Source organism: Leucoraja erinacea, chromosome 30 (assembly GCF_028641065.1).
Source record: "Leucoraja erinacea ecotype New England chromosome 30, Leri_hhj_1, whole genome shotgun sequence".
Lineage (NCBI taxonomy): Eukaryota > Metazoa > Chordata > Chondrichthyes > Rajiformes > Rajidae > Leucoraja > Leucoraja erinaceus.
The window spans coordinates 3,161,604-3,176,343 of NC_073406.1; the positions used below are offsets into that span (position 1 = coordinate 3,161,604).

General features: G+C 45.7%; 1 protein-coding gene across 3 annotated transcripts in view; it reads right to left on the bottom strand.

Annotated features, from left to right (window-relative positions):
• Positions 1-9,788: 9,788 nt before the first annotated feature.
• spen (spen family transcriptional repressor) overlaps positions 9,789-14,740 on the bottom strand; it is a 71,071-nt gene continuing 66,119 nt past the window's right edge. For all 3 annotated transcript variants that reach the window (XM_055659128.1, XM_055659127.1, XM_055659126.1), the window contains exons 12-15: positions 13,876-14,256; positions 13,077-13,271; positions 12,381-12,539; positions 9,789-11,145 (exon numbers count right to left, since the gene is read on the bottom strand). In XM_055659128.1, coding sequence (XP_055515103.1) covers positions 11,014-11,145; positions 12,381-12,539; positions 13,077-13,271; positions 13,876-14,256 — 867 coding nt within the window. In that variant the 3' untranslated portion in view covers positions 9,789-11,013. The remainder of the gene's footprint in view (positions 11,146-12,380; positions 12,540-13,076; positions 13,272-13,875; positions 14,257-14,740) is intronic.

Below are 14,740 nucleotides of genomic sequence, written 5' to 3' on the forward strand. Positions count from 1 at the left end.
GGAACTGGCCCTCATTCGGAAATTCGGTTCATTAGCTTAATTTTATTTTATAGTTGTTGCTCCAGGCTGGTCCCAACACGTTACGCACATGACCGGGGCTCCAGCCTTCAGCTACCAGGTAATAATGGCCCCTGTGGCAGCAAGGCCCGACTGAGGCACTTCACTGATGGGATCGGAACCCAGCAGGACTTATTTATGTCAGGCAGGTGCTCGCCACCTGTAATAAAGTGGAAGCCGCCTCCACCAGTGTTATATTGGCGTTTGTCTCTCACTTGGGACGGAGCAGCGAGTAGAGCTGCTGCCTCTCATGGCCAGAGACCCGGGTTCAATCCTGACCTCGGGTGCTGGCTGTGTTGGAGTTCACACCCTTTTCCCCGTGACCTGCGTGGGTTTTCTCCGGGTGCTCCGGTTTCCTCCCACATCCCAAAGACGTGCAGGTTTATAGCTTAATTGGCCTGTTGTATATATCAAGCAAAGTACAAAGTGCTGGAGGAACTAGGTGGCGCAGCGGTAGAGTTGCTGCCTCACAGCGCCAGGAACCCGGGTTCGATCCTGACTACGGGTGCTGTCTGTACGGAGTTTGTACGTTCTCCCCCTAACCTGCGTGGGTTTTCACCGGCTTCCTCCCACACTCCAAATCAACATTCAGGTTTGTAGATTAATTGGTTTTGGTTAAATTATAAATTGTCCCGAGTGTGTGGGATAGTGCTAGTATACTGGGTGATCGCTGGTCGGCACAGACTTGGTGGGCCGAAGGGCCTGTTTCCACACTGTATCTCTAAAGGACTATTAAAAGGACAGGCAGCATCAGTGGAGGGAATGGACAAGCAATGCTTCTGCGGACTGAGAAAGGTCCCGCAACATGCCCTGTCCATTTGCCCTCCACAGAGGCTGCCTGACCTGCTGAGTTACTCCAGCACTTTGTGCTTTGGTTGTTTTTCCTAATCTAACGCTGGCTGGCCACATGGTGGTGCTACTGTGCAGAATGAAAAGAGAAATAACATTTTGCCCAGACATTTTTATATCAGAAAACTACAAGTCAGACGCACGCGGAGAGCTGGAGTAACTCTGGAGAGAAGGAATGGGCGACGTTTCGACCCGTTTGGGTTGTTTGACCCGAAACGTCACCTATTCCTTCTCTCCAGAGATGTTGCCTGACCCGCTGAGTTACCCCAGCTGTTTATCTTCAGTGTGAACCAGCATCTGCAGTTCCTTCCTAAGCATTTAATGTGCAGGCATCACTTTATATGGATGACAGAGGATAAATTAGTTCATGTTTTCTGCCGTTGAAAGTAAACAAGACTGCAACACTTCAATAATGGGAAAGATAATGCGAGTAACTAAAACGTGCATTTAATTATTTTTACTAAAGGCACAAAGTGCTCGAGTACTAAGTACAAAGTGCTGGAGTAACTCTGCGGGTCAGGCAGCATCTCTGGAGAACGTGGGAGACTGAAAAGTGTCCCGGCCCGAAAATGCTACCTGTCCATGTTCTCCAGAGATGTTACCTGACCCGCAGAGTTACTCCATCACTTTGTGTCTATCTATATAAGATCAGGGAGGTTCTACTGCAGTTGTACAGGGTCTTGGTGAGACCACACCTGGAGTATTGCGTACAGTTTTGGTCTCCTAATCTGAGGAAAGACATGAGGACAGAGAAGGTTCACCAGACTGATTCCTGGGATGGCAGGACTTTCATATGAAGAAAGACTGGATAGACTTGGTTTATACTCGCTAGAATTCAGAAGATTGAGGGGGGATCTTATAGAAACTTACAAAATTCTTAATGGGGTTGGACAGGCTAGATGCAGGAAGATTGTTCCCGATGTTGGGGAAGTCCAGAACAAGGGGTCACAGTTTAAGGATAAGAGGGAAGTCTTTTAGGACCGAGATGAGAAAATCATTTTTTACACAGAGAGTGGTGAATCCGGTGCCACAGAAGGTAGTTGAGGCCACAGTTCATTGGCTATATTTAAGAGGGAGTTAGATGTGGCCCGTGGCTAAGGGGATCAGGGGGTATGGAGAGAAGGCAGGTACGGGATACTGAGTTGGATGATCAGCCATGATCATATTGAATGGCGGTGCAGGCTCGGAGGGCCGAATGGCCTACTCCTGCACCTGTTTTCTCTGTTTCTATATCTCTTATTAGATCTCCCCTCAGCCACCTGCGTTTGAAAGGAATAAAGTCCACAGGTTGGCTTTGTGTGAGTGTAATGATCTTGCTGCACCGCCTGTCCGTGGCCAGTAGTCGGCGATACAGGACAAGGGATTTCCCTCCATCTAAGTGCTTTACCCTGTTTGACACCAAGACTTTTAACTTCAAATGCTATTTATACAAAATACCTGGGGAGTTTTAGCAAACGCCTTGCTACAGTTCTGTTCACATCTGAACCTTTGATCCGGGACGTATTCATTCTACGAGGTTTATTTCTGGATATTGACACAACATGCTGGAGTAACTTCTCTGGAGAGAAGGGTCTCGACTCGAAACGTCACCCATTCCTTCTCTCCAGAGATGCTGCCTCCTGTCCCGCTGAGTTACTCCAGCATTTTGTCAATATTGGATGAGGGGGGGGGGGAGGTTCGCCTCAGGGTACAGATGAAAAGGACATTTAAAAATGTCACATATCTAATGACATGTTAATCAGCAAATTATTTATTAAAGAAAATCACCGAGTGAGATGCCCTTCATCACAAAAGCAAATGGACAATGACCATCACGGTTTGGGACATTTATTGTTCATAGGTTCTAGGGGCAGAATTAGGCCATTCGGCCCATCAAGTCTACTCCACCTTTCTATTTTTCCCTCTCAACTCCATTCTCCTGCCTTCTCCCCATCTACAAGGGACAAGCCCAGAGCATGATGGAACACTCTCCATTTCCTGCTTGTCTTCAGTGCCAGAACTGTGAGGAAGCTCCCACACCACACAGAAGGTTCATGCTTGATTGGCATCCTGTGCCAGTGACCAGTGGGTGCAATATCTGAGGAAGGCTCTGGAGAGAGTCCAGAGGAGTCTATGATGAGCGTTTGTCGGCACTGGGCCTGTACTCGCTGAGGTTTAGAAGAATGAGGGGGGACCTCATTGAAACATGCAGAATAATGAAATGCCCGGATAGAGTGGATGTGGAGAGGATGTTTCCACTAGTGGAAGAGACTCGGACCAGAGGTCACAGCCTCAGAATTAATGGCTGTTCCTTTAGGAAGGAGATGAGGAGGAATTTCTTTAGTCAGAGGGTGATGAATCTGTGGAATTCATTACCACAGAAAGCTGTGGAGGATATTTTTAAAGGCAGAGATAGATTCTTGATTGGTATAGGTGTCACAGGTTATGGGGAGAAGGCAGGAGAAAGTGGTTAGAAGGGAGAGATAGGTCAACTATGATTGAATGGCGGAATAGACTTGATGGGCTGAATGGCCTAATTCTACTCCTATCACTTATAACGTGTCCCTTTCCTCAGCATCTGACAGCATCTCCCAAACTGTGGCCCACCATCAACATGACAGACCAAGGTTGCGGGCACACAGGCAGCAAAAACTTGCAGGTTCCCTCAAACCCATACATCACCCTGATTTGGAAATACATAACTGATCTTCAGACAGCATGGACACAGGCCCTTCTGGCCCACTGAGTCCATAGTGACCAGCGATCACCCTGTACATTAACACTATCCTACACACACACACACACTGGGTACAATTTACAATTTTACCAAAGCTAATTAACTTACAAACCTGCACGTCTTTGGAGTGTGGGAGGAAACCGAAGCACCACGAGAAAATCCACGCAGTCACAGGGAGAACATGCAAACTCCGTACAGACAGCACACTTGATCTCTGGCGCCGAGAGGCAGCAACTCTACTACTGTGCCACCTCCTTTAGCATTGAGTGGTAGTACTATTCCCCCGTGGGAGTACTATTACTCAAACTCTTCATCAATACCTTCTCTGGGAAATTAATACCAGCCCCATCAAGATGCTGACATTTTTTTTTTAATCTATTTTTCAATTATCAGTCAATTCTCCACGAGGTCCATCCTAAATTATTGAACTTTTTGTAATGTTTTTGCAAGCTATTTGTGCAGCGCCGTCCATTTCTATTGGAGTAAAAGTGCCCAATAATAAAGTCACATATTCTAAATACAAACTCATAATTGTAACTACTGCACCCGGGAGCTCTTGATTCTGGCTGTATGATGTTAAGTACCTGCCAACAGAGTCACTCCGTGGGCATGGGAAGTTGAAGGAATGATGTGTGCAGAGGCTAATACCAGTTTTCTGTGCACCCTAGCGGCAGGATTGTAAGGTACAAAAGAACGAGGTTCATAAAGTCCCTCCCATCACTGCTGCACTAATGTAAGTAATTTACATAGAAAATATGCGCAGGAGTTGGCCATTTGAGCCAGCACCACCATTCAATATGATCATGGCTGATCGTCCAAAATCAGTGCCCCGTTCTTGCTTTCTCCCCATATCCTTTGATTCCATTTCGATTCCCAAGAGTGTTATCTAACTCTCTTGAAAACATCCAGTAAATTGGCCTCCATCGCCTTCAGTGGCAGGGAATTCCACTAATCAAGAATGATTCCAGGAATAAGTGGGTTAGCATATGATGAGCGTTTGACAGCACTGGGCCTGTACTCGCTGGAGTTTAGACGGTTGAGGGGGGGAACCTCATTGAAACTTACAGAATAATGAAAGGCATAGATAGAGTGGATGTGGAGAGGATGTTTCCACTGGTGGGAGAGTCCAGGACCAGAGGTCATAGTCTTAGAATTAAAAGGTGCTATTTTAGAGAGGTGAGGAGGAACTTCTTTAGTCAGAAGGTAGTTAATCTGTGGAACTCATTGTCACAGAGGGCTGTGGAGACCAAGTCAGCGGATATTTTTTAAGGCAGAGATACCTTAATTAGAACGGGTGTCTAATGGGGAGAAGGCAGGAAAATGGGATTGGGAGGCAGAGATCAGCCATGGTTGAATGGCAGAGTAGACTCGATGAGCCAAATGGATTAATGCTACTCCTATGACTTGCCTATAGTCAATATAGTGCAATTTGTCACGTATGTTAACACAGTGACATTATTTTCCTTATAAACAGTAAAGTATCACCATACCCCCGGTCCCTGAAGAGCAAGTGTACAGGAATATTCTACTGAGCCGCACGCAGGAGACACCAAGGTTTGGTGCCAAGTTGTGGTGTTGGGAATTGCCCAAGCAGGCAATTTTAAATCAGGGGGAGGGAAGCAAAGGGACTTATCGGTTCTTGCACTATGAAGTCTAAGCACTGACTCAGTGGATGGGGGTGATGCAGACACGCTTTAGTTTCTAGCCTGGATACATAGATTTTTTTAACTGTTTAAGAAAGAACTGCAGATGCTGGAAAAATCTAAGGTAGCCAAAAATGCTTGAAACTCAGCGGGTGAGGCAGTATCTATGGAGGGAAGAAATAGGTGACGCGTTGGGTCGACCCAAAGGGTCTCGACCCGAAACGTCACCTATTCCTTCGCTCCATAGATGCTGCCTCACCTGCTGAGTTTCTCCAGCATTTTTGTCTACCTTAACTGGTGATTTTATGCAGTTATTAAAATCAGGAGAAGAATCTTGTTCACAGATTAGAACTATGTGCTTGTTGCCACTTTCTCTATGGAGTCGTGCAGCATGGGAACCTTCGGCCCAACGTGTCCGTGCCCACCAAGATGCCCCATCTAAGCTATTCCCATTTGCCTCCAATTGGTCCATATCCCTTTAAACCTTTCGTGTCCATGTATCTGCCCAGAGACCTTTAAATGCCGTGATAGACCTGCCTCAGCTACTTCCTCTGGCAGCTCGTTCCATACTCACCAAGCAACCCATAGGGGATAGGTAGACAAGTTGGGCTGAAGGGCCTGTTTCTGTGCCCTATCGCACTGCGACTATATGTTTCAAAGGGTTCTAAAATGATGAACTGAATAGGGTTAGTTAACATCTGAAGGCCACAGTGCAATAGATTGTGTAGTGAAGAACTCAATAGACAATAGGTGCAGGAGTAGGCCATTCAGTCCTTCGAGCCACCAGCAATTCCATACACCCAAGCAATTCTTTAATTAGGCAACCTGGTGAAAATGAAATAGAAAAGATATTGCTCTTTTGGCCTTTTTGACAAGACGAATTCTATGAATGCCCAAGTTTCTGATATTGTTGTCCGCTCTGTAGTTGAGCTCCTTGCCTGTTTACACAATGTCTGAGGGGCTGAACGCACAGTGTATGCATTGTCTTCACTTTGCTCCTGGGCTTGCTGCCAAGAACCCCAGCTACACTGCATTCTTTGTACCATCACGTTTCCAGAGTGCATCCAGCTGTGGTGTAGAGTTCAACGTAACTTAGAGTCATTGTCATGCTGGTGAGGAGGAGTTTAGGGGTGGGGGGAGAGGAAAACGTGGCCACATCTCCACGCAAAGCAACTCAAGCGGGGAACAAGGAGGAAGTGGCGGCAGCAATTCTGCTGGGACATGTACAACCAAACGGCCAATTTCTATTACAAATTGAAAGACTGCACTCTTGAGGAAGTTCCACATATCGTGCAATGGGGGAAGGCAGACAATCATTTAAATTCAGGAACTTCTGGTCGGATAAAACTAATACTAAAACTGAAGAAGGGTCTCGACCTGAAACGTCAGCTTTTCCTTTCCTCCAGAGATGCTGTCTGACCTGCTGAGTTCCTCCGGCTTTTTGTGTCTACCTACAACAAGAATGGTCTATTTATCCATCCTGAACTAAATTCCTTCATGTAGGTGACTTAAATCCCAAAACCATATGTCCACCTGCATCATCGGGGTTGCAAAGATTTATAAACGGATTATAAACAGGAACGGGGTACTGATTGGGGATGATCGGCCATGATCACATTGAATGGCGGTGCTGGCTCGAAGGACTGAATGGCCTACTCCTGCACCTATTGTCTATTGAGTTCTTCACTACACAATCTATTGCACTGTGGCCTTCAGATGTTAACTAACCCTATTCAGTTCATCATTTTAGATCCCTTTGAAACATGTGAAACATGCGATAGAGCACAGAAACAGGCCCTTCAGCCCAACTTGTCTATCCATCCCCACTAACATGTTCCATCTACACTAGTGCCACCTGCCTGCATCTGGCTCATATCCCTCTGAACCTCCCCTATTCATGCACCTAATTGTTTCTTAAACGTTGCGATAGTCCCTGCCTCAACTGCCTCCTCTTAACGTTCATTGTCTTCATATACAATGGTGGAAAGAGTTATGGTCATTTAAATTCTATCTGAATATCGATCAACAAAACTAAATGCAATAAATCTGAAACAATGCAGTCTATTGCAGAATTGCAACAGAATCGAATGCAGAACCCGGATGCAGATATTTATAAGATTGTTATTCAATTAACAAAATATTGATGGCATGGGGCAGATGAGGTTAAATAGCTGTTTCAACTCTGATCACTGATAGATTGCCTTTTGGATGAGACTAGATACAGGGAGATATGCTTAAGATGAAGATGATAGTTGGCGCAGCAGTATAGTTGCTGTCTTACAACACCTGAGACCCAGGTTCGATCCTGACTATGGGTGCTGTCTATACAGAGTTTGCACGTTCTCCCTGTGACCTGCGTGGGTTTTCTCCGGGTGCTGCTTTCCACACTACATAGGCGTGCACAGGTTTGTAGGTTGGCTGGTTTCTGTAAATTGTCCCTGGTGAGTAGGATAGTGTTAGTGTACGGGGTAAACGCTGCTGACTCGGTGGGCCGAAGGGCCTATTTACACACTGTAATCACTAAACTGAAAATAAACAAAATAAGACCAATGGCTGTGATTTTAGGCCAATATACCAATGGGGGGAGCTGTTTCCCCGCTCACTTCGACACTCATCCACACTTACCTAGCGTAGAACTCCCTTGCAGAAGACAGTCAGATCCTCATCACCAAGAACCTGTGAAAGTTGAGGGGATATCAGTGTAGTTCCAACACAGAGCGAGTATGACAACCACCTAACGTAAAACCGTGGGTGAGTCGGCAACAAACCTGCCAAAACCAACAGATGTCTCTGAATATGAACAATTAAAACAAAGAAACCCCATTTAAACTTTCAAGTGAGGGGCAGTGGTAGAGTTACAGCACCACAGACCCAGGTTTGACCCTGACTACAGGTACTGCCTGTACAGTACAGAGTTTGTACGTTCTCCCCGTGACCGCGTGGGGTTTCTCCGTGTGCTCCGGTTTCCTCCCACACTCCAAAGACGTGCAGGTTTGTTGGTTAATTGGCTTTGGTAAAATCGTAAATTGCCCCTAGTGTGTAGGAATGCTAATATGCGAGGGCATGGACTCGGTGGGCCGAAGGGCCTGTTTTCACGCTGTAACTCGAAACTAAACTCAAGCTGGGTTTTATTTCTTCCCCTTATGACGTCTGCCTGGAATTTGAACAGACTTTGAGTCACGACAAATAAATTTAGTCCTAGATTATGTTTTAAATTTACTGCAGGAACTGCACAATCTATTTATAAATCCCAATCGCTCATTTACGGCTAGAACTGGGAACTCCATGGTAAACAGTGATGTATTCTCCAAAAGACCCTGATGCCACATAAATGTGCACGGGCACAGCGAACCCTCGGCTCAGGGGCGAGGAGTTGAGCGTCTTGGAGTGGGAGGTGTTTGATCATGGGGTCTGACCCGGGATATTTGAGATGGGGTCACACCCGGTCACCGAAGCAGCACGGTGATAGTGATAAACACACATTTCATTCTCATAACGTTGTTTTCGCCTCATTCTTGGCTGGACTCCTGGAGTCCCTGGTACAATGGTCCTGTTGTACCCGTCTTGGCAAGGTACCCATCTCCAAACACCAAGCGTGTAGATTGTGCAAGCGAAGACTATGAATGAACATCAGACTTTTATCTGAACAAAATATAAAACATATCTGAGCTTTGTGATGACTCCACTCACCAATATCACCAGAAATATAAGGTAGAAAAAAATGCTGGGAAACTCAGCGGATGAGGCAGCATCTATGGAGCGAAGGAAATGGGTGACGTTTCTGGTCAAGACGCTTCTTCAGACAAGAGTCAGGGAGGGGAACACACTAGAGATACACAACAGATATGACTAGACCAGAGGTACATACGCTAGGTATTGCTGGGATAGTTATTGATAACGCAGTACAATAAAGACAGCAGCGTGGCAGAGTGTTTGAACTCCATCATCAGATGCAAAAGCAATATATTCCTAAGTGACCAATCTGAGCCCTATATTTCTATACAACCCATGTGGAACAAATTAATTCTGCTGTTCATAATTGCTCCCGGATATTAGTAATATTGTTATATAACCACATTCCTGAGCAGTGTCCGCATTAATACATTCACATATATATATATATATCACAGGACAGGTCCAGAATGTAGAGTAGCCATGATTGTGTGGAGCGCCAGCTGAAACAGGCATCCATGATAAATCCTGCGAGACGCCCAAAAGATTAGCTACTCATCACAAACAAATCCGACAGCATTAAAAAAATCAAGCATTAACCTACAAACCTGAAGGCAGACAAAAAGTGCTGGAGAAACTCAGTGGGTGAGGCAGCATCTATGGAGAGAAGCAACTGGCATCATTTAAGGGTCTCGACCGGAAACATCGCCAATTCCTTCTTTCCATAGATGCTGCCTCACCCGCTGGGTTTCTCCAGCATATTTAGATTTTTCCAGCATTTTAAACATTAAATAATGCCTGCTGGCAGTAGGCAAGTTACACGTTCAGTTCAGAGAGACTAGTGCCATATCTTCTATAATGTGCTAAGATTTTTATTCTGTGTATCAAAATTATAAGTGCCTTCAACATTACCATGAAAGAATTGTTTTTCGTTTTACAAATATTTACAGCACTGTGTAACACGGTTTCAAGTCTGGGGTTTGGGCTTCCTTTCTTTTTTACACGTTAATCAGACCAAAGCACAGAATTCCAAAAGTACTATGTACAAACGCCATTAAAAAGGACACGGAGTCGGCTTGCTGTCAGTAGGTAGTTACAGCATTCGTGGCTGACACAGAGAGCGCAGCCCCTATATTCTCAGGAGTACCAGTCCCCTTGTGCCCTCCTTCCTATATCGGCTAGGAAAAGGGGGCTTCTTTATTCAGTACCAGTTTTTGCCGCGTATTGGAGACCACTTTTCACCACGTTGGCTTAAATCTGACTTGGATCGCTCCAAAAAAAAAAAAAAAAACACAAAAAAAAAGGATTAAAAAAAAAACAAAGTAAGGACTGTGGAAAGAATTTATAAATTAATGAGATTGAACAGATGTCCTGACAAGCATAAAATACTCTCACATCTTGAAGGGCGGCGTTAAGGAGCAGTGAAGCGCACTTAAGAATGAATGAAAGTACAAAGTCCGCATACGAAAATAAGATTTCTCTGAAAATGCATTTTGGCACAAGTAAAATTGTATGTTTTTTATCATCTCAGCAAAGTTTGAATTCATGGTTCCAAGGATTCAGCATGTCCCACCAGCTTTATTTCCCTTTTGGGCTTCAACTGTTCATCCCTCTCCTCTCAGCAATCGGTCCATTTGATTCCTTCTCAAAGAAAGGAGATTTACAAAAGAAAAAAGGAGTTGATCATTACAACTGACGGTGGGGGGGGGGGGGGGGACAAGCATCCCGACCTGGCCCTGCTGAAGTAGGTAGGGATTCTAAGGTCCTGCCTTCAAGTCCATCAGAGGGATCCAGGATGCTACCATGATAAGATCCATAACAATCTACTGCCATAAAGTCACCAAGTCACTAATATAGTGCAATGGTAATCCCAATTCACATAACAGGAATCGCCGAGAGTGCAGGATTACATAGAGGGGTTTCCACTCTGCCACTGGAGCCCACCATTTCGCCCAGGATTGGAAACTTTGTAAACACGTAACGGCCCATTGTCCAAGTCGGGCCTTGCTTGGAAGAAGATTGGCAGTTGGCAGTGTAACGGAGTCCGAGATTTAAAAAAAAGAGCAAGCCAAATGCTCACACTGAAGCAATGACGATCATCAAATGGGGGGAGATGTTGGAGATGCTGGCAAGCAAGTCTGGGGCTAGGCGGGATAGATGACTTTCAGAGAATTCACAGGGTGGGAATATTTGAAGAACGTAAGCAGGCTGTGAAGAGAAAAAGAACAAAATCAGTGGGTGTCGTTTACAAAGCATTTGTCCGTTTCCTGTAGAATTACTTTCGCTGACAAAAGGTCACTTTTAAAATAACAATATAATTTCCCAGGAAACATTTTGATCAGCAAAAATAATAAGATTTCACAGAGTGATACACCGCGTGGAAACAGGCCCTTCGGCCCAACTTGCCCACACCAACCAACACTAGCCCCACCTGCCTGCGATTGGCCCATATACCTCTGAACCTGTCCTGTCCATGAACCTGTCTAGTCTTATTTAGTTGAGAAAGTAAAATCAGCGTCATTCCAGCCATTATGTCGGGGCAATCAGAAAATAATTGTTTTCAATTCATCAATCTTGGAAAAAGTCACAAAACCTTTTTTGTAACTTGATCACATGCTCCTTGTAAAATGCCACCGACATGGAATATTATGCAGCCAGGCAGTAAACACAGTGCGTTCAGCGGGTGGGACGGCAGAAACAGTCTAGTCATGGTCAGTGTTGATAATGGATGGAAAGACCAAGGTTGGAGAGGGTACCTTTATCTTCCTGCTGCCAACTATCTCATCCTGAAGCTCCTACCCTTCTTCACAACAACATCTTACTGCAAAGTGCAATTAACTGCTTCCTCCGGACCACTGGAAATCCCTCTAATAATGTCCAGTTGCATGTCCGTTCTTCTTTTGCTGTCCTGGCGGCAGCGCAGTATTTCTAACTATTGCACCGAAACTAATTCCAAATGGCAGCGTGGACACACCACATACGACCAGAGAGTCGCTCCTGAATGAATGACATCGCCTGCAACCCACTTATAAGGTCATAAGCGATAGGAGCAGAATTAGGCCATTTGGCCCATCAAGTTTATGGCTGATTTATCTCTTCCTCCTAACCCCATTCTCCTGCCTTCTCCCCATAATCCCTGACACCTCGACTATATGCCGGTGAAGGGAGGTGCCCACTTGATAATCCCAATGATATACTTACATATATATGATTAAGTTATTTTTAAAGAGATAGTTAACATATATGTAGCTGATTTTTTGCATACAGAGTTATTTCTTTATTGTCCTTAGAATGTTGATATATTCAGTGAGATAATACTTTGGGCCCAGTTTTCTTAGTTGAGCGCTTATCCTGGAGTTATAGCACAAATACTGTGTGTTCATTGTCATCTACCTATTTTGCATTTCTTCTGATGGCAAATGGATTTCATTCTGAGAACGTACCTGATTGGAGCCAGGATTTGGAACATTGATGATTCCGGCAGCTTGTTTGAGCTGTAGATAGCTGATAAAACCAGCCTTCAGTGACTCTGTCTGACTCACTACATCCTCCTGATCACGTCCACAAGGTAATGCCAACAACAAACAGTAATCGGTTTCCACCTAGAAAACCAAAACTCGGGTGAGTTAATTTTCTGAACCAACCAACATTTCCTACTTTGCATTTAAGAAGGAACTGCAGATGCTGGAAAATCGAAGGTACAGAAAAATGCTGGAGAAACTCAGCGGATGCAGCAGCACCTATGGAGCGAAGGAAATAGGCAACGTTTCGGGACAAAACCCTTCTTCAGACTGATGGGGGGGTTGCGGGGAGAAGAGAGGAAATAGGAGGAGGAGGAGCCCGAGGGCTGAGGGATGAGGGCAGAGGAAGAGGAGGAGACAGCAAGGGCTAACAAAATTGGGAGAATTCAATGTTCATGCCCGCAGGATGCAGACTCAAGCGGAATACGAGGTGCTGTTCCTCCAATTTCCGGTGTTGCTCGCTCTGGCCATGGAGGAGACCCAGGAAAGAGAGGTCGGATGGGGAATGGGACCTACTTTGCAAATGCCCCCCCCCCCCCCCTCCACCAATTAAACCGACAATGTCCAATGCAGCAGAGTTGCATGCCACAGCCGGTAAGGCATGTTAGAGGCACCTACCGTCATTCTGCGTGCCACGCCTTCCAGCTGCGTTGCCTCCAGCCGCATGCGCTGAGCGATTCTGAGAGGAGGACCACCTTCTGACGCGGGAAGCGAGCGGTGGGCCAGCACGTTGTTGCCGGACACAAAATGGAGTTGCACCGCAGCTGTGTCGTTCTTAAGAGCTAGCAGACCCTGCCACACTATCGGGTATTTCTGAAGAGACCAAAGTTTTCAAATGTAAATCAATTACTTCCTCTAAATTAATATGCAAATCAACACAATCCTCTAAAACCTGCTGCATTTCGGCAACGTTCAATCAATCGCTGTAAAAATATATGTTTCGGAAGGAACTGCAGACGCTGGAAAATCGAAGGTAGACAAAAATGCTGGAGAAACTCAGCGGGCGAGGCAGCACCTATGGAGCGAAGGAAATAGGCAACGTTTCAGGCCGAAACCCGAGGGTTTCGGCCTGAAACGTTGCCTATTTCCTTCATGCTGCCTCACCTGCTGAGTTTCTCCAGCATTTTTGTCTACTGTGAAATATATAGTATCTTTGAAAGCGGTGCGTTAGAGTAAAAAGAGTGGGGATGTGGATGAAATCGAAGCACAAAACAAAGTGGACGAGTTGAGAAGCGAAAGAGTTCACTGACAACAGCGGCAGATAAAAGAGAACAGCGATCACGAGACAACACCAATGTGACCGACCGCATTCAACCCTCAGAGATTTGAAAGCGTGGGTTTATTTAACTTTACACTCTCCCGCTGGTACGCAAGTCCCAAGATGCCCCTTAAATACGGCCGTGAAGTTGGTGCTTACAGTTAGAAGCTGCACCATGTCCACGGGCCTCTGCGAACACGACGATGCCAGTGGTTCTGGCTTTGCCGCGGTCTGATGGTCCGTCCTGGAGATCACAGGCGACGGGGCTGCTCCCGGTGCCGAGGATTGCGTGGAGATAAACGACGGCTGTTTTGGGGTTAGTGTTTGGTGAGGCGAGGAAAGTTCGTGTTTGATTGGCAAAGACACCCCAGTCGGAGAGGGATAGGAAGTTGGATTGGGTTCCGGCTGAACGCGCTCCCTCTGTAGATGCTGCATGTGAGGTGAGTGTAGTTCCACCTGCCCCGACAGTCTGCTCTCCTGGGATATTTGTGGAGTTTTACTTCTCACTCCTGGGTGGACATGCTCCCCTTCCGAGATACCCTGTTCAGGAAAGGACAGTTTTACAAACATGAACCTGCAACTATTCTTGCACATCAATTATTTTATTACCACAGTGAGACAATCCCAGCAACATTAAATAATAATCAGCACACACCCTCAAAGATCTGGTCTAGATTAAACAGTGTTTTCAGGCTTGACTTTAATGCTGAGAATTAACTCCCCTCACACGATATTTTAAGATATTTGAACATAAGCCTCTGTTAGGAACTGCCACGTAGTTACATTATGTGGCACATAACCACTGAGATCAGACCTCGGAGAATGACGCAAGACAAAGCAACAAAGACACTGTGTCTGCCCTGGGAACCCAAGGCTGGGTTTGCTGGTTTGACTGATTTACTGCAAGACAGGCAGCGGCATTCCGCCCATCAGATCCATGATATCCCCCGGCAGGGCAGTCCCTTATGTACTATTCCTCCTCTCCTTATTTCTCTGTACCCCTTCAATGTGTCCTCTCTCACAC